Genomic DNA, 20297 nt, shown 5'->3' with positions numbered 1-20297 from the left:
GGTTCCTCTGTGAAGCTCTCTTGAGAGCTGTGGACTTCTCTGAGTTCTGAAATGGGAGAATGAGACCACTTATTTTTGCTCTCATGGGTAAAACTTCCCTTTATTTTCAACTACAAAGAGGTATCATCACTGTGAAATCCCTCCGTTAATATTTCAGAAATCATGTCAGTTTCTGTATGTAAAATATGTATGTTTGCCTTCTGCAAAATAAAACACTCAGCAAAAACAGGTCAGTAAAACCTCAAAAATCTATTTAATGAGTGTTTTGATATTCATTATTTTTAAAAAGTTACTGTGAATTCAGCCTTTTTTTAAGACTGAAAAATTAAGATTAGCTTTATGATAAAAATAAAAAAGAACTTTTGTTAATTTTGTTTGGGGCTATGATGAATAGTCAACATCAGAGGGAAGCTTTTTATTTTTATTTTTGAGTGCTTCGTTTTGAACAAAATTTATGACCATTCAAAAGAAATATACTTTGTGAATATTTCCTCCTATTTTAACTCGTGACATAATGAAATGTTACTTAAAAGAAAATATTCTTACACCAGGCTGATTAGTTAACTCATCCTATTTAAAGAACTTGACTCTTACTGCTAAGAATAAAATTTGTTTTCATTTGAGTGAAACTTCCATCCAGACTTTAAAGCAGAATAAAAATGGGGCAAAAACTATCTTGCAAGAATCTTTAAGTGATCTGTTATATGCCTTAAGAAATGGGAATGTCTAAACTTTATCCCTCCAGGTCTAATCGGAGAAGGAAATGGCAGTATTCCTGCCTGGAGAATCCTGTGGACAGAGGAGCCTAGTGGGCTGCTGTCCATGGGGTCGCATGGAATTGGACATGACTGAAGTGACTTAGCATGCATGCATGTGTTGGAGAAGGAAATGGCAACCCACTCCAGTGTTCTTGCCTGGAGAATCCCAGGGACGGAGAAGCCTGGTGGACTGCTGTCAATGGGGTTGCACAGAGTCGGACACGACTGAGGCGACTTAGCAGCAGCAGCCAGGTCTAATAAAATAGACCCCAGATGTCTTTTCTTTGAAAATTATCATCTGGTAAATAGTTCGAGTAAATTTTCTAGTTCAGGGCTTAGTTTGGGGGCTCAATTATTTCATCTAGACCAATCTCAAAAGTTGTAGCCTATGTCAGAAAAATGTAAAGTCTATTTCTAAGATCTCATCATAAAGTTATTAACCATAAGACCCTTTCCCTAGCACTTTTTGAATGAGACCAAAAATGATAATATGACACTGCCCTTTCAGTATTCTCCCTACTTTCGTATCACTGGGATATACAGATACAAAGATTTGGTTTTAGCAGATCCAACCTTCTTGCTGTCTTTTGTTGACCCTTATTCAGTTTGAAAGCAACAGTTGCTCCTTCCCCTACAAAGTTTTGAAATCTTTTTGTTGGGCGAGAATAGACAACAGTGAAAGTGAAAGTGGAAGACACTCAGTCGTGTCTGACTCTTTGCGACCCCAAGGACTACACAGTCCATGGAATTCTCCAGGCCAGAATACTGGAGTGGGTAACCTTTCCCTTCTTCATGGGAGCTTCCTAAATCAGGGATCGAACCCAGGTCTCCCTCATTGCAGGCAGACTCTTTACCAGCTGAGCCACAAGGGAAACCCTAGACAACAGTATTTGACCCTTATTCAGTTTGAAAGCAACAGTTGCTCCTTCTCCTACAAAGCTTTGAGATCTTGTAGTTGAATGAGAATAGACAACAGTATACATTTTTGAAAACCGTTTAGACAAAATCAAAATGTAGCATGGGATAGGGTTAATCATGGAAACCAGAATGAAGCAGCTTTTTGGAGAGCCAAAAAAAGACCTTTTAGTGACTAAGTTGGCTTCAGGTGCAGGGCCCCAACCCAAGGGGAATTTCATGATTTACAGCCTGTTGACATCTCCAGACAGACAGGAAGCCAATGAGTCGTACTTAAGTGTGTATTTCAGGATTGGCTGACTGTACCTTATGCAGCTTGAAGTATTCAAAAGCCAGTATAAGCAGAGATTTGGGGCTTAGTGTTGATTTTCTATGTTCAGTGGCATAGCTAATTTTCAGCATTCCCAGATAAAGAAAAATCTCCAGGGCACAGTTTTCCATGTGTGGTGGTGTTTTCTACTTTATTCAAACTTTGTTTTGTTTCAGACATGGAGTGGAACCTGTTGGTACTTTAATAACATTTTTCATATTATTTCATTTGATTAAAATATTAACAGGAAAAAAAATTGTTCAACCCAACCAACCTGTTTCTAAAAGGTGGCATGAATCCACCTACAATTACAAATGAAATCATATTTTCCAATTGACCTAATTTATATTTTCCAATATGATGTTTTCACTTATGATTGACTTTTAATTGGCTGTGAATTCTAGTGTGTTAAATTCCTCTAGCATCACTGCCCAGTTTGTTATTCTCTTAAGAACATTAAATATAACAAAATGTTATACCTTGTTGGAACTAAAAATTTAAATAAGTCTAGAGGGATTAAAAAGGATTGCCTGTTGAAGTTCATCCAGTGAGTTAGTAGCAAAAATTAATTTATAACTTTTGCTATGCTTCAGCACTGAGATATTGCTGCTATCCCACAATTCTGAGAAAATTAATTTAAAGGAAGCCTATGTGAGTTTTTGAACTGTGGTGTTGGAGAAGACTCTTGAGAGTCCCTTGGACTGGAAGGAGATCCAACCAGTCCATCCAAAAGGAAATCAGTCCTGGGTGTTCATTGGAAGGACTGGTGTTGAGGCTGAAACTTCAGTACTTTGGCCACCTGATGCTAAGAGCTGACTCATTTGAAAAGACCCTGATCCTGGGAAAGGTTGAGGGCAGGAGGAGAAGGGGATGACAGAGGATGAGATAGTTGGATGGCATCACCAACTCAATGGACATGGGTTTGGGTGGACTCTGGGAGTTGGTGATGGACAGGGATGCCTGGCATGCTGCAGTCCATGGGGTCACAAAGAGTCAGACACAACTGAGCGACTGAACTGATGTGAGGTTTTGGTAAAGGATACAGACAATAGTAACCTAACAATACTGTAAACTTAAAAAATATTCACAACCTAAAAGCTGAGAGTTACGTTTTATGTGGTGGGAATTTTAGGATTTCATAGCTGGGAGACAACATCTCAAGTGACTCTGAGAGAACTGCTCCAAGGGGGAATGGGGAGGGGCCAGGTTATATAGAAGTTTTACCCCAAAGGGCAAGTAGTCTGAACATCGTGGGCTTACCGGTGGCCCATGGTAAAGATCCAGTCTGCCCATGCAGGAGATGTAGGAGACCTGGGTTCAATCCCTGGTTCAGGAGGAGGGCATGGCAACCTACTCCAGGATTCTTGTCTTGAGAATCCCGTGGAGAGAGGAGTCTGACGAGTTACTGCCCATAGGGTCGCAAAGAATCTGACATGACTGAAGCGACTTAGCGCACACACACAGTCTGAACATCAAACGATTATTTTTAATTAAAGGAAGCCAGATATCTCAGGTTAAGGAATTTAGTGTTTTTCTTTTTTATGGGAAGATGCAAAAGTCTGGGCTCACTGAAATCATTGCTTTCACATGCATCTCAGCTATCTGGGCCAGTATTCTGTTTTTCACATCCTGAGCTTCCTTGGGGTTGCAGTCTAATGGCTGTTGGCACACAGGTAATCCTTTCCTTCCTGAGTGCCCTTAGGCCTCAGGAGCTCATATTAAAGGACTGGAATTGCTGATGATTGTGACATCCATGTTTACGGATACAGCAGGAGTATCCCATTTCTCATAATAAATAAAACTACATCTTAATTATGAGACTGTTTCATTATATCATTGGATGGAATAATATATTTTTTAAAAATTAAAACTTCAGCAAAAGGACCTCAATGTTGCAGTTTCCTGGTTGTGCAAGCTTTGATACATCAGTTACCAATAGCCATTTCAGAGGTGGTGCCCTGTGTGTGGTACTGGGTGTGTAATGGATACTGTTTTTATTCTTTCTAACTGTATTGAAACACAGGAATTAGAATTTTCACTGTTTAGTGAAATAAAACTGAGACTCAGAAATGATGTATATCAAGATGCCCCAATGGTACAGACACATGGAAGATGTTCAGTTTACAGTTATTCTTTTCACTTTCCTCTTCCTCCCTCCTTCCCGCCTCCCCCTTCTCTCCCCCTCTTCTGCTACATCAGACCGCTAGGACAGGTCACTTTCATCTCTGTTTTCCTGATAGAAAACAGACTCTTTGAGGTTAGGTGATTTGCTAAATTTAAAGAATAGGTTAATGGCACAGTTAGCTCAAGTTTGCCTCAGGGAAGAATGATACCTGGATCTCCAAGTGAATATTGTTGGTACTTGTCAACAGTATGAGACACTGGGTTGAGTAAAGTGTAATTAGTGAGCTCTAGAAAGTTAAAAATGTATTTTAGTTTTGAATAAGGTTTAAAGTCTTCTAGAAGAACACTTTTTAGGGGTAAGGCACCTATTTACATTTAATGTTGGTATGTTTTATTAAAGTGATACACATTTAAAGATCCAAAACAATGAACTCTGCTTCATTTCTGGAACCTGAACACGTTGTAGGAGAATCCAGAGTTTGTTTCCCATTCAAACAGTAGCTATTAAGTAGCTATTGTGAGCCAGGATCTGCACTACCTGCTGTGGCGGCTGTGGATCAGACAGTGGTCTCTACTGTTACAGAATCTGCAGTCAACTGCATGTTTCTACAAACGTCCTATTGACTGGCTAATCTGTTTAAAAGCTTTGAAATGTGATAGTGCCTAAAGTCTATTCGCTAATGATTTATGTAACTAATAATTACTCTGTTCACTAGAAGCAGTTATCAAAACAGCAATTATTATTTGAGTTGTGCCAGTTTAAACTGTTTTGTACCAAATTCTGGTATGTTTTCCAGCTCTCAAAGAGCACTTGACATGAGTGTAACGTCAGCTAAATGAACAAACCATTAGAACAGGAGACTGACAATATAAACTTCTACATTTAACAATGTTTTTTCAATATACTATTCAGTCACTCTAAGGTACTGGACATATTGCCAGCGTATTTATTCTCTCTATATAGATTATTTACTTTGTAGACAATCCATAGCCTATTTTTTTAATTGCCAAGTGACTTTTTCCTCTTCTTTTTAATGTATGATCACCTGATTAAAATATCCAAGAAAAAAAATAAATAAAAATAAAAAATAAATAAATAAAATATCCAAGAAAACCTGAAGCCAAAAAACCTGTATTGTGTCTTTGTCCTTTTCCTAGCTAGTTCTGTATTTTCTCTGGGTCTGTTTTATTTATTCTATAAAACTGAAAGGATATAACTACATGAACTCAAAGATCCTCTTGAATTATCTTTGGTCTCCTCCATCTAGGCATTATAATATACAATTGATATGCACTGAGGAAATCAAATCAATTTCATATTTAAGGAAAATATGATTAGGAGAGGGATGAATGCTATTAACAACTATATCTCTGTCTTTAAACTGCTGTGACATTTATAATTTACAGCATATAATTTTACCATTTTGTCATTTTAAATTATTTTTTTCCTCTGTGTTCATTTTCTTTCTCTCTAACACTATAATTCTTTCATTATGTTGTTCCTAAGAGAATAATTGATAATGCTGTATAACCCATTCTACATTATTCTGAGTCCATAAAGGTATACAATTAACAGTGAATTTCTTCTCTATAAATTCATTTAAGAACTTTTATTTGGAAAGTTTGCTGTTTTCAACTTAACTCTGACTTTATTTCCATCTTTAAAAAATTTATATTCAAAATAGGAGTTCAGTTACAGCACTAATATCATTAAAGCTAGTAAATCTGAAATTGGAAGACAAAATTTACATGGTAATTCATGTTATTGACTCATCAATGTACTACATGGAGTCTTTTAATTTATTTTTGTATGTTCTTATGAGTCTGTTCCTGTATATTTTCATATATAACTGTAACTAACTTAACTACAATGACATCTGCATTTTTTTAAATACCAAATGGACCTTTGTACATAAAAGTCTGGCCTTAATTTTGGTGTTTTCTCTTGGATCTTTTGGTCTGATTTTAGACATGACTTTAAACAGACATAAGCATCCCCTTAACCCATACCTGCTTTTTGTATTTATACTGTTGGAAGCGCTGACTGTGGCCTTCATTGTTACTTTCTGTGATGTAGATATTGTCCTGCAAGATTTTATACTGACCCATGCAGTATTTCCTGATTCAACTGTGTATACTCTGCAATCTAAGAGAGATTGCGGCAAATTTGGAGCAGGCCTATTTTCTGGTTTGTGGATTTTGTTCTTGTCAGGAATCTTGAAGATGTTTTGTTATGGTGAAACTGTGCAGCTGGTCGTGGCTTCTGGGTATGTGTGCTTAGTGCTCAGTTGTGTCCAAATCATTGCAACCCCGGGGACTGGAGCCCACCAGGCTCCTCTCTCTATGGGATTCTCCAGGCAAGAATCCTGGAGTGGTTTGCCATTTCCTTCTCCAGGGGACCTTCCTACCCCAGGGATTGAAGCCCATGTCTCCTGCATCTCCTGCACTGGCTGGCAGGTTCTTTATCATTGCGCCACCTGGGAAGCCCCTTGGCTGCTCTAGGAGCCCTTCTTTTCTGCAGATTCATCATCTATGACACATACTCACTGATGTATAGGCTGTCACCTGAGGAATATGTATTAGCTGCTATCAGCCTTTACTTGGATATCCTCAACCTCTTTTACACTTTTGCAAATTTTGCAAGCAATTAATAGAAAGTGATTGAAAGCGCTATATAGAAACTGATTCATTAAGTACTAAATTTGAGATATAATTAACTATTAAATACTTTTAAGATTTTATTTATATGCTATATACTATATTATAAAGTATAAATCTCCTTTTACTATTAACAGATTTTAACCTCATTTAGAAAAGAAAAAGTATAGTAGATAAATTCCAGAGAATTATTCAGTGTTGCAAAAAATTATGTTAAAATGTTAATGATATTTCATTATAAAATGATGTATTGAGAATTAAAAATCTGCTTAACAGATATTTTGACTTAAAATTTAACATTTTTGGTGTTCTAGAGTATAGGTTTCCTCTAAAAATTATAGCAGTATGCCAGTGACTAATGAAACTTTGGCAAATTCTTGACTGCAGTAGTTTCCTAGGGTGCCTCAACAAAGTACCCCAGATGGTGTGGTTTAAATAGAAATTTCTTTTCTTACAGTTCTGAGGTCAAGGTGTCAGCAGGGTTGGTTTCTTCTGAGGTGTCTCTTTTGGCTGGTAGATGGTCATGTCTCTGTATCTTCACATGGACATCTCTCTGTATTTGTCTGTGTCCAAATTTCCTTTCTTATAAAGATACCAGACATATTGGAATAGGCCCCACCCTAATGACCTCATTTTATGTCAATTACCTCCTTGTAAAGATTCTATTTGCAAATACAGTCACATTCTGGGGTACTAGAAGTTAGGACTTTATACTGGGCTTAATGTTTGTGTACCCCCAGATAGTTTGTTGAAACCTAATGCCTGCTATGATGATATGGGGAAGCAGGGCTTTGGGGATAAGGACGGAGTTCTCATGAATGGGATTAGTGCTCTTATAAAAGAGACCCCACAGAGACCCCTTACCCTTTCTGCCACACAAGGTGACAGTGAAAAGACACAGTCTGTGAACCAGGAGGGCTTCCAAGATGGTGCAGTGGTAAAGAATCTGCCTGGCAGAGCAGGAACTGCAAGAGATATGGGTTCGAGCCCTGGGTTGGGAAGATCCCCTAGAGGAGGAAATGGCTACCCACTCCAGTATTCCTGCCTGGACAATTCCATGGACAGAGGAGCCAGGCAGGCTACAGTCCATGGGGTCACAAAAGAGACACAACTAAGCACATATACCTGTAAACATGTAAACGTGTGTGTGTGTATATGTATGTATATTTATGTATGTGCATGTATGTATGTATGTATATATATATATATATATATATATATATATATATATACAAATTTTCTTCCTGCTCAAAAGGGTGACAATTTAAGTACCTATCAGAATGCCAGAAAAAAATTAATGTTATTTTGAAAAGTTAGCAGCTTGGTCTTGTGGTGTTCCTAATTGAATGTAATATATGTCAAGTGTATCATCATTATAAATTATGCATGTTTACTTGTCTGGTGTCTTTTAAAAAGGTATGGTGTGGAGCCTCCTGGTTTGATAAAATTGGAAAAAGAGATAGAACAAGAAGAAACACTCTCCGCCCCTTCCCCTTCACCTTCTCCTTCTTCAAAGTCTTCTGGAAAAAAGAGTACAGGAAACTTATTGGATGATGCAGTAAGTAAAATCCATCAGGTTTCTTACCAGTACTTGCTCCTTTTTGAACTTCAAAACTCATTCTATTCAGTCTCCTCTCTGTCTCACCTCTACCTATTCCAATGTAACTGCAATTTCTTTTAGAGTCCTATGAGAAAATTTATAGTCCTGCAATTGATTTCAAGATTCAAAACTTAGCCGCTTATCTTATTTAAAGTACAGCATCACTTAATTCTGCTGAGTAGTACCTTAAATTTTAGGATAATAAGTCCAGCTCCTGAAAATTGTCTTTGGAAACACTTAAGCATTGATACTATTCCTTCCTGCTCCCTTATTCATTGATAAGAAGTCTGAAGGCATGGGATCTTAAGGACTGTTAAAGAAAGAAAGGCAAAATGCAATGGAGAAGACAACTGTCCTTTACTGACTCTGCACCAGGGTGGGAGGTGGTCTGCCGTTATTCTTCAAGTGATTTTGTTAGGCAGGTCTCTTATTGAGGAACCTGAGACTTGAAGTTGAATTACCTGCTGAGAGGAAGAGAGAAGCTTAGATTGCAACCCAATTTTGTCTAACTCTCTGAGGTCACCCTCCCTCTACTTAACAGAGTCCTTGAGTCACCATCTTTGGCAGATTAGGAAATATTTTCATTATCTCCTCATACAAAAAACAGATTCTGGGTGTAACAGTAAACAGGATGAAGTAAAATTCCCTGGCTACTTCTGTTGTCTCTTAAGTCCTTGGTCGTTAGTGGTGTGTCTGATTACATGTATGCATTTACTTCTCAGGACATATGTTTTGAGTGTAAATGTCAAAACTGCCTCTGGGTTTTATGAAAAATGGAAACCTTTACTCTGAGGGAGAGGGAGAGGGTGGGATGATTTGGGAGAATGGCATTGAAACATGTATACTATCATGTAAGAAACGAAGCGCCAGTCTATGTTCGATACACGATACAGGATGCTTGGGGCTGGTGCATGGGGATGATCCAGAGTGATGATATGGGGTGGAAGGTGGGAGGGTGATTCAGGATTGGGAGCATATATACACCCGTGGTGGATTCATGTCAATGTATGGCAAAACCAATACAGTATTGTAAAGTAAAATAAAGTAAAAAAAAAAAAAAGAATTCATATTACCTTTAAAAAAATAAAAAGAAAAAAAAGAAAAATGGAAACCTTGGGGATGTTAGACTGAAGTATGTCTCACATACACAGATTAGATCCCTTGGTACAATATGCACAGTACATCTCACATACACGGGGAGAGTTCTTAGAAGCTAGGACCAACCATAATGCCCGTTATGAGGAATAGGCAGAACTGAAAAGGACAGCTAGCTCTTAGCTGAGAGTTTCTTTCCCTTGGGCCTGAACTGAAAAGATCTGGGGAAATGACTGATTGGTGCTGTTGGATATAGAAAGATTTATCCCACCTTTTATTCTCTTTCATGTGACACTATAATCTACATTGCAGATTTAGATGAACAGAAATATAGCAATTTATCTGACAGATTGAGAATTTCCATTTCTGCTAAGGGCAGCACATTATACACTTAGCCCATCAAGCTATCTTATCCGATATCAGTTTAATTTAGTTTTCCTATGTTCAGTCCACTCAGAAATGAAAGGATAGGCAGGGCGTTTCAATATAATGCACCTAAAAGGATGTTAAAATCACAGGAATGTTTCTAAAGATCAGTCACATGCCTTGCATCCTACTATTTCATTTTTATTTTGTAAGGTAGCCGAGTAACTTTGTATTAATAGTATGTAATGGCACATTATATATTGATAAGAACACCTTTTCTTTTTTTGATTAGACTTCATTTAGAGTAAGATCTTCCTTTTAGTCTTTCTCTTATAAAAGTGTTTTTCTGGGCCTACTCTGTTTGATCTTTGTCCTTTTCCTCTAAGCTGTTACCTTCATTCACTTTCTTTAATGCATTATAGTCAGTGGTCTGGCCAGCATCACCCTTAACCTCCTTATGAATGAATTAGTGAACAAATGAATATTTTAGTCCTCAAATTATGAGACCATTTTCCGGTGTATCTGACACTGTTGGCCACTCTGTTCTTGTAATTCTCCACAAGCATTATTGCTACCAGAAAGCTCAACCTAAAGGGAATTCAGAATTGATTAAAGTCTTATAGGAGCTCTATAATGTCCAGGGTAAAGCCCAAACTCATGTACGTGTCACACAAGGCCTCCATGTTGTGGTCCATTTTGTCTTTCCCAGCCTTTTTCACACTCTGGGTTCATTCTTGCATAGTCATGTATCTATTGTAAACCTGCCCTCTAAGCCCAAATGCCCAAGGATTATTTTACACCCTGTGGTTTTCCTCATTTGCTTTCCTCACCCTGCTCATTTTTGGTTTCTACTTTTAGACACCCTTTCATCTTCTAAAATTCAGGTTATGCGGTCTTCTATAGAGTTTTCTTGGCATCTCTCATTCCCGGTAAAACTGACAAATGTGTCCTTGGTTCCTCAAGTGTTTTTATACATTTAGTGAAGTGTTTATCGTGTTGGGCATAAATACCTATTCTTCTCTAGGTACTGTCTTTGTTCTCAAAGACGAGGACCATATTTTATTCAGCTTTATCTAGTGCCATGCTAATTGGATACATTGTTACTGTGAGTAATCAAAGCTTGAAAAAGACTCTCCCTTTTTCTGTTTATCTGGAATGGCCGTGTGCTCTGGAGAAAATGTGCCCTTCTCAGCTCTGCTGTAACTTAGCAGAAGGAGAGGAGATGTTGCCCCTTGGGCTGTTTACCTGAGCCTGGGCAAAGTAGCTAGAATGGTTCCCTTTCTTCACCAGCTTGTGTCCTGTGTGGCCACCCCTCATCCTTGAGAAGGGGAGAAGGACAGGGGAAGAAGGTGGTGAAACAACTATGAAAGGGATTTTGGAACAGTTTTACCAATAATCCAGTTCAGAGCACGTACGTGAGTTAGGGACTGTCTTCAAAATGGCAAGACTCACTCTGTGGTTGCTCTCGCTATGCCAAGTTCTGTTCTCGCAGCTGGAAACGAGGAAGAGGCTTTCGAGAAGCTTTAAACTCCCTTTAAAGTTTTTCAGGGTTTGGGAACACAGCTGTCTGTATAGTTAGGGGGTTTTCATCGCATGTAGGAAATGTGCTAAATGGATTCTTATGTATTGTTGTCATCTAGAATGCTGTGTGTGCAGTCTTCAAAGAATATTTAATCAAACACTCACACCACCAGATGGCCCATGGCATGAATAATTCCATGGATAGGTTAGTTTAAGAAATACAGCTTACTATAGTCCCTACCTAGAGTTTGGCAATGCATTCTGGCATATGAAAGGCACTAATGAGTTCTATAATAAGATCTTGTTTAACCTGGAATTTTCCATGCTTCTTTGGACACAGAAGCCTCTTAAAGTCTCCTTCATACTACACTGGGGAAACTGTACTGAAATATTTGCATTCTGTTTAAGTGAGAGTTTTTCACCAAAGTGTTTTATTTCAGGGACAGTAGAACAGAGAGAAAAACCATTTGGGCCTCACTAATGGTTTAAATCAGAGCTTCATATGTCAAATATGAAAAGGAAATAGTTCATATGGCAACTGCTTCCCTGCCTATGAGGCATAGATAGCCATTGGGGAGTTGCAATTCACATACTCCAACATGTGCTTTAGAATGGGGGTATAAAATATTGCTTGCAAAGTTCCTGTGTTTATTTAATAATATTAAATATTTATACTCTAGAGATATTATTTACATCAAAAAAGAGGAAAAAAGAATAAAGAAGAATAATGAAGAAGAAAAAGAAAAAAAAATGGAGAAAAGAGTAAAGAAAGAAGGAGAAAAAAAAAGAGACACAGACCTGTGTTAAAATGTCATATTCCAGTGAATAGTTCCAACAATAACTGCCAGTTTAGAAACTTTCAATGCATCTTCACATTTCCTTGTTTGACTTAGGAGATTTGTGGAAAATTGGGGGAAAACATAGGTGACCCTTAATGTGGGTAATACATCCCACCTTCTTTAATCAAGCAAGACATCCTATGAGGAAGAGAACACAGTGGAGTCATTCAGATTAATTTATTCCCCAGATGTCCTGATAAAGTGACTCAGCTGTGATAAAATGATGGGGTCAGGTTTAGTTCCCTTGTGTTGAGCCTGTTCCCACACAATGAGTTGAATACAGTTCTAAGAAACCAGTCTTACTTTCTTCCTCTTCTCCATCAACTTCCTCAGTCTGGGGATGAGAGATAGTATAATTCTGAGTAATCAGGCTCCTCTTGAAATCCCATTTCAGCAGAATACTGGCTGGGTTCCTGGCCAAAAACAGAACACCTGCCAGACTGACTTATCCCAAGGTAATGTAAGAAGCACAGGTGTCATCAGTCACTGTTTACTTAACAATATATTTCCATTACCCACAGTCTGGCCTTGTCTCTTCATTTCTGCCTCCAGCTCTCTCACAACTACACAAAAGCCCTTGATTTAAAAAAGAGCAAGTATATTTTCAAAGCTTAGGAAGACATTAGAGAAGGACAGACCACTTAAGAAAATGTTTCTTGTATTTTATTTCATTTGATACCAACAGTTTCTGTATATTGTCTAAAAACACTTCAAGATGGAAATACTTTCCATACATACTTGTGGCTGTCATTTCTTAGCAGAGGAACCACTTGAATAGCAATTTAATGTCTGTTCAATTACTAAGCTGCAGAAAAGCTATGCCAAACATGAGTTTCTTAAAGTTTGGGCCATGTGCTTTTATGATGCTGATTGTTGGATACTTTGGGGGGAGGTGGCCAGTGTCCTTCTCTTTTCCTCCATCCCTTCTCTTCTCCCTCCTTTCCTTCTTTACTCATGGAATTATTGTGGTGCTAAGAAAAGCTGTACTATTTCTAGCAACTGTATTCAATAAACCCAATTTATTTACATATTTATTTAGAGCTTTAAAACATGTTTATAAATACATATAAAAAGAGATACACATATTGGAATACTTAAAATGTCTAAAACAGTACACATTCATTGGTCCCGTAACCTCACCTCCACCCCAGACTATGGTTCTGCATCATAGAAGGGAATGTCGTACTTTCTGTTCTATTATCTCCATCTTGTTCAAGCATATCTCTTAAAAAAAATTCCTAGGGATGGAATTCTGTTAATACTGGGGGAGTGGGTAGATGTATCTATAGCCCAAGTATCATATGGTAGGAAAAACTCAGAACTCAAAGACATGGGCCTAATCACTAACATAATTAGGTATTTCACTTTTTCAATGAAGGCCATCTCTAAAATTCTTTGAATCCAGTCAATCTGTCACACTAATTCGCTCTTGTGTCCTAAGTCCCTGTGCTTGTTTATTCAATGTGTATTTATTGAACACATATTATATGCCATTAAGGCATTGTGTTTTATTTCAAGGATTTAAAACTATAATGAAGTATTATCTCAATCTTCAAGTAACTCACAATCTGGCAAAGAGACATGAAGGTGAACCACCCACTGAGATACAATGTGCTGTAACACAAATAAGAAAGAAGAATTGTAGGTTTATATGTTGACAGAATTAGGAATTCTAGAGGGAGCTGATAAAAATATATATCCTGAAACTGGTTCTCTTTTTCCGAGCAATCGTGTTGGTTCTCCTTTCTAGGCATCCATGAGACATAATTGTATAGTTCTTTTTTTTATGTGGACCATTTTTAAAGTCTTTACTAAATTTGTTACAGTATTGCTTCTGTTTTGTGTTTTGGTTTTTTTGGCCCTTGAGGCATGTGGGATCTTAGCTCTCTGGCCAGGGATCGAACCCTCATTCCTTACCTCGGGAGTGCAGAGTTTTTAGCCACTGGACCACCAACAAAGACTCCATAATTGTATAGCTCTTAAGATAAATTTTGCTTCAGGATTCCCCCACTTTTTCTAGCTTTTCCCTCTACTGTCTTATGCTTTCATACCTTCTGGAGCCTCACTTATTATAGGGAAAGCAAGTGGTGTAAGTTCTTTATTCCAGCATGCAATTGAGTTCCTATGTTACCCTTCCCACAGTTTTTGCTTAGTGGAGTGCTGATTGAAGTCAGACATTATTTGAAGAAATTTGAATTTCTTTGATGACAAAATTCTAGGAGTCATGTCTTTATGGAAGTAAGGATTTGGATGAGAGGTATCCAAGCCAATTCCTTCGGAATCTAAATTTATTCTATGCAGCTTCTCAAATGTAGGTTGAGCGTGATTTAGATCTGCCATCTATGGAAACTTTGACTCAATACACAAGGTATTCTTTTGCATTGTCTGGTTGCGAAAGTGAAAGTCGCTCAGCCGTGTCTGACTCTTTGCGACCCCATGGGTGATACAGTCTATGGAATTCTCCAGGCCAGAATACTGGAGTGGGTAGCCTTTCCCTTCTCCAGGGAATCTTCCCAACCCACGGATCAAACCCAGGTCTCCCCCATTGCAGGTGGATTCTTTACCAGCTGAGCTGCCAGGGAAGCCCAAGAATACTGAAGTGGGTAACCTATCCCTTTTCCAGCAGATCTTCCTGACCCAGGAATCAAACTGGGGTCTCCTGCATTGCAGGCAGATTCTTTACCAACTGAGCTATCAGAGAAGCCTCTATTGTCTGGTTGGTTGGTTACTTTAAGAGAGGACAGGTATGAGACACAACATGGCAGGTTCCCAACAAAGGAAAACATAAATAAACCTTATTCCTAAGATAATGAACTATATATTGTCTTTAGTAGTCACAACTATTTATAAGCATTTTGCATTTATCATTTAGTGTATGCATTTTTTAAAGAGTAGGGAGAACCCCATGGACAGAGAAGCCTGATGGGCTACAATCTATAGGGTCACAAAGAATCAGACATGACTGAAGTGACTTAGTATGCATGCACATGAAGATAAAACAGAGAAAATTTTATAGTCAGACATGGATTCTAAAAATACATATAAACTGTAAGATACTGTTATGAGAATAGGTCTTGGAAGATGGGAATTACTGAGGAGTGAACTGTCAGATTAGTCTGGATGAATTAAAGATGACAAAAAGAGTTCAAAATAGGGTGAAGCAGTAGTCTCATTTTAAAATAATAATAAAATTTAAAACTCTCATTTATTTTGAAAATGGGTAAAATTAATACTAAAATTATGATAGGGAAGCATATGCACTATGTTAATATAGAAGCTGTTCTAGCCATCAGTAGACTTTCTTGGCAACACAATGTACACAATCTTCTTAATTCACTAAACATGAGAACCCAGAGCATCATCCCTACACTGCCAGTTGATTTGCTCCCTATTATCCTCCAGTATTATCATTGCCATCAGCCTGCTTAGGCCTTAGTGCAGTTACTGGCCTGCACAAAGTGCCTTCAGGGCCTGACCTTTACGTAGTTAAGGTTTAATATGATATTTCTGTGCTCACATCATGTCCATAGGCTGATGGAGAACACTTTTAATGCGTTAATGGTTTAGCGGCCTTTGAACCCATGAAATAAATTAATTTAAATGGAATCTGATTAAGGAGAATGAACTTGCCAGCTCTTCTATTTCAGGTGAAGCGGATTTCTGAAGATCCTCCTTGCAAATGCCCAAGCAAGTTCTGTGTGGAGAGGCTCTCTCAAGGAAGATACCGTGTGGGAGAGAAGATCCTTTTTATTAGGGTAAATTTTCACTTTTCACTTGACAGCTTGTTCTCTTGAGCATGTACAGAGCTTGAGTTGGGGGTTACAGGGAAAATATGACCAGTAACTAAGCAGGAACTTCCCAAGTGGTGCTTCCAATTGGGTTTGAAGACATGAGGTATGGAAATTTTTATTATCATACATAATTACTGCTGAGGGCTAAATAAATACAACTTTATCTTTTTACATATACACCAAACAGATCATAGAATCAAACTGAATGAGGAAAAGAAGAGAAAACAAATTCTCTTTTTGGTCTAGGCTTTTAGTTTCAAAGGAACAAAATCTGCTTCAATGGGTAATAAGAAACACTATTGTGCACTGGTTTTCCATATCTTAAGTTTGGGAAATGATCAACCCATAGATCCTGATAACTTTCAAATTATTTGAATATGTCTTTTGAAAAAGTTTGGGTTATGAACCAGGGTGAGGAAAGTCAAAACTCATTACGATAGAGTGATTAAATGATGACTGCCATTATTTTACTAGTTTTCTGGGTTAGAATAAAGAAGTAGGGGGCCTGTGCCAGTGAATGATTTGGTGGCCTCTGGCCATTTTTCAGTCATCCTAATTAAAAATCTGACTAGATGTCATGAACAATTTTTGATTGTAATTATTGACTTAATAAAGCAACATTTCAGGCTGTGATCTGCTTTGTTAATCATCAAGAGAATTTAATCTCTCAAAACATTTGTTTGCTTTTCCTAAGACCAAGAGAGAACAATCCCTAAAAAACACTGACATAGAAAGCACTATTCCCTAGAAAGTCATAATTGCACAATTCTTTTGATAATTCTGTATCTAACACATTTACTGTTGTTTACTGTTCTCAGCATTAGCTAGAGTTAACAATTTCATGTCTAACCAAATTCCAGTTTGTTGACAACATCCAATGACTTATGTATGGATTATGATTATTATGTATTTTTGTTGTTGTGAACACATTTTCTCATTACGCGTTTTAGTCAATACAATAACAACCAATAAGAATAAAAAATTAAGAATGTGCATGGATTACTGAGAAAGAGCCCAGAAGACATTTCTGCAGATGATATCTGTGCTAAGCACATGCTTTACTGTGGGTTTATAGAAACCAATGTATGATTGGATACTTTGCATACATGGCTATCTAATGTTTACTTATGGTAAATGCATCTATATGCTTATGTAGATATGTTGATTTATATGCACAAGTTTCTAATGGTGAGGGAGAAATCTCCACCCAATATAAAGAATCCTTTAGTACAAGGGGATGTCTCCAAGGTTTAACTGTCACTTTTAGGCAAATATGCTAATAATCCCCTGCTACAGTGGGAATTCTCTTGTTTCTAGTTTATCAAAAACAATTTCTCAAAGCCCCAGATTTGGCATTATACCTTCCAATGAGCAGCACTGTTTTTGAACTACCTAATAACCCTGATGCTGGGAGGGATTGGGGGTAGGAGAAGGGCCTGACAGAGGATGAGATGGCTGGATGGTATCACCGACTCAATGGACATGAGTTTGGGTAAACTCTGGGAGTTGGTGATGGACAGGAAGGCCTGGTGTGCTGCAATTCACGGGGTCACAAAGAGTCGGACATGACTGAGTGACTGAACTGAACTGAATAGACCAACAAAGCTAAATGCAGTCAATTTCTCTCTATGGTACAGATACAGATTTGCTCTCTTCCAAGGTTTAAATCTATCAGTTATTTTTCACTGTCTTTGGAGTGATGATGAAACCTCCTTGTTGACTTCTGTAGTAACAGAGATTTAGGTATTTCTATTTAGCCATGTGTATCTTTGAAATGTAAACAGATGGCTTTCAGCCATCATGATCTTGTGGAGGAGAGAGGTAAGAATTTTCCTTTGTTCTTTTGTTCATTCAATTAATTGATAACTACCCAGGCTTCAAGTACTGAAAAATCATTTGACAATATAAAGCTGTATAAGCTTGTAGGAAGGTTTTCAGAAATATGTCTTAGATGCCATGAAAATGTCTATGCTATTTGATTTGTCAACCCCAATGCAACTCCATGTAAATATTTTAACAACAGTATTCCGTGTAAACAATCTAACAATGATTTTAAAAACTGGTCCTCAGATATTCATCAGTATCATCTGGGAAATGGTTAGAAATGCATATTCTTGAGCCTGTCTCCAGACCTATTGAATCAGAAGCTCTGAGGGTGGGGCCCAGACATCTGTGCTTTAACAAGCCTTCTGGATGATTCTGATGTCTCCTAAAGTTTGAAACCATTAATCTAAAAGAAAGAACTAACTATATGAATGAAAAGATCTGGTTTTTAACAGTACAATTAGAAATTACTTGCATATCTGATCATGGAAGAATGTAACCATTGAGGTACTAGGAATGATGATTTTAAAGACTTCTCTGTATCGTGAGAAAAAACTGAAGATACAATGTTAAGTGGGAAAACAGACTTTGAAATTGTATTTACATGTAAAAATATCTGTGTATAAATCCAATATAATTAAGACTTAAAGGGAATAGGAATAATTGAAAATATTTTTTTTTAATTTTCAGAAGGCATTAAATTATGAGTGAATGATTTTTTTCTGTTCTACATTTACTGCTGATGATATTAAAAAATAAGGATTCTTTAAAAGCAAAGTCAGCAACCTGATACCGTTGCAAATGTGAGAATAAATAAATGGACTTGTAAAATGTATCAGATTAATTAGCTCGCTGCTCATTTTTCCAGTCTTTTGCCTAAGCTTTTTATCTTCTGGAAGTAGAGAGGTTTATTGGCACCATGGTGTTGTTTAGACCAGCGAGGGCTTTGCATTTTGTTGTGAACTTGTAGCATATTTTTCCTCGGATGAAGCACTCATCTTTCCTTATTGTTCTTTACTATTTTATATTTCCGTTGTGAAAACTCACACAAATTGTTTGCAGTTAGCCCTAGGAAATGTATAAACCTATTAATGTCCCTTTTCTTTTCAGACCCCATCAGTGAGCCATATGCTCAGTTTTCTCCCTGCTGAAGTTTTAATGACTAAAAACTTTATAGTCATTAGGTTCTTATCATTTGATATCCCTTTCCTTCAAGGCTCAGTTTTTAGTGACATGCAAATAATCTAATACAATAAACTGACCTGTGCTAATGCATGAATTGGATGTAAATGACTCCAGTGAATAGCACTTCCATGGGGGTAAGATCTTGGCACTTAACACAGTTGCTCTCGTGTTCTGATAGTGGAGCATGAGAGCAAGCCAGTGGGCTCACATTTGGTGAAGTAGCTGACTTTTTTTGTGCTTTGGGCACTAATACAATGAATAATTTTTTGGTTAATTACAGTTTACCACTACCCTAAATTTAGCCTTGTTCAAAATTTGTTTCAAGGATTTATAGTTTTGGAAGATGTTAAAAAATATTATTCATAAAAAAGAAGGGTATGACCATAAGTTTAAACAGATTTTTTAATAACTCTTATTACTGATAATTGACTCTATTAGTCTCTCTTAGCACCTGTGATATATCTCACTTTAACTTCTCAGTGCAATGTTGCCATTCTCATTGTAAGCTGAGAAACACAGAGGTTGACTTACTTCTCAGATTATAAGCAAACAAGTGATGAAGCTCAGTTCAGTTCAATCACTCAGTCGTGTCTGACTCTTTGCGACCCTATAAGTGATGAAAGTAGGGAAAACCATGAGATTATTCACGTATGACCTAAATCAAATCCCTTACAGTTATACAGTGTGAGTGACAAATAGATTCAAGGGATTAGATCTGTTAGACGGGGTGCCTGAAGAGATTCAAGGGATTTTATCTGATAGACAGACTGCATGAAGAATATGGACAGAGGTTTGTGACATTGTACAGGAGGCAGTGATCAAGACCATCCCCAGGAAAAAGAAATACAAAAGGCAAAATGGTTGTCTGATGAGGCCTTACAAATAGTTGTGAAAAGAAGAGAAGCAAAAGGCAAAGGAAAAAAGGGAAGATAATCCATTTGAATGCAGAGTTCCAAAGAATAGCAAGGAGAGATAAGAAAGCATTCCTCAGTGATAAATGCAAAGAAATAGAGGACAATAATAGAATGGGAAAGACTAGAGATCTCTTTAAGAAAATTAGAGATACCAAGGGAACATTTCATGCAAAGATGGGCACAATAAAGGACAGATATGGTATGGACCTAACAGAAGCAGAAGATATTAAGAACAGGTGGCAAGAATACACAGAACTATATGAAAAAATGTTCATGACCCAGATAAACACAGTGGTGTGATCACTCACCTAGAACCAGACATGCTGGAATGCAAAGTCAAGTGGAAGTTAGGAAGTATCACTGTGAACAAAGCTAGTGGAGGTGATGGAATTCTAGT

The 20297-nt window shown here is 37.5% G+C and overlaps 1 protein-coding gene and 1 pseudogene across 1 annotated transcript in view; both read left to right on the top strand.

Annotated features, from left to right (window-relative positions):
* GAS2 (growth arrest specific 2) overlaps window positions 1-20297 on the top strand; it is a 139874-nt gene that overhangs the window by 62485 nt on the left and 57092 nt on the right. Inside the window, exons 6-7 of the mRNA XM_018043608.1 lie at window positions 8182-8323; window positions 15834-15941. Of these exons, the coding sequence (XP_017899097.1) occupies window positions 8182-8323; window positions 15834-15941 (250 nt within the window). The remainder of the gene's footprint in view (window positions 1-8181; window positions 8324-15833; window positions 15942-20297) is intronic.
* LOC102182382 lies at window positions 3873-6768 on the top strand (annotated as a pseudogene).

This window comes from Capra hircus, chromosome 29, assembly GCF_001704415.2.
Source record: "Capra hircus breed San Clemente chromosome 29, ASM170441v1, whole genome shotgun sequence".
Taxonomy (NCBI): Eukaryota; Metazoa; Chordata; class Mammalia; order Artiodactyla; family Bovidae; genus Capra; species Capra hircus.
Note: the sequence above shows the minus strand (reverse complement) of the source record. Positions and strands in the feature narration are given on the sequence as shown.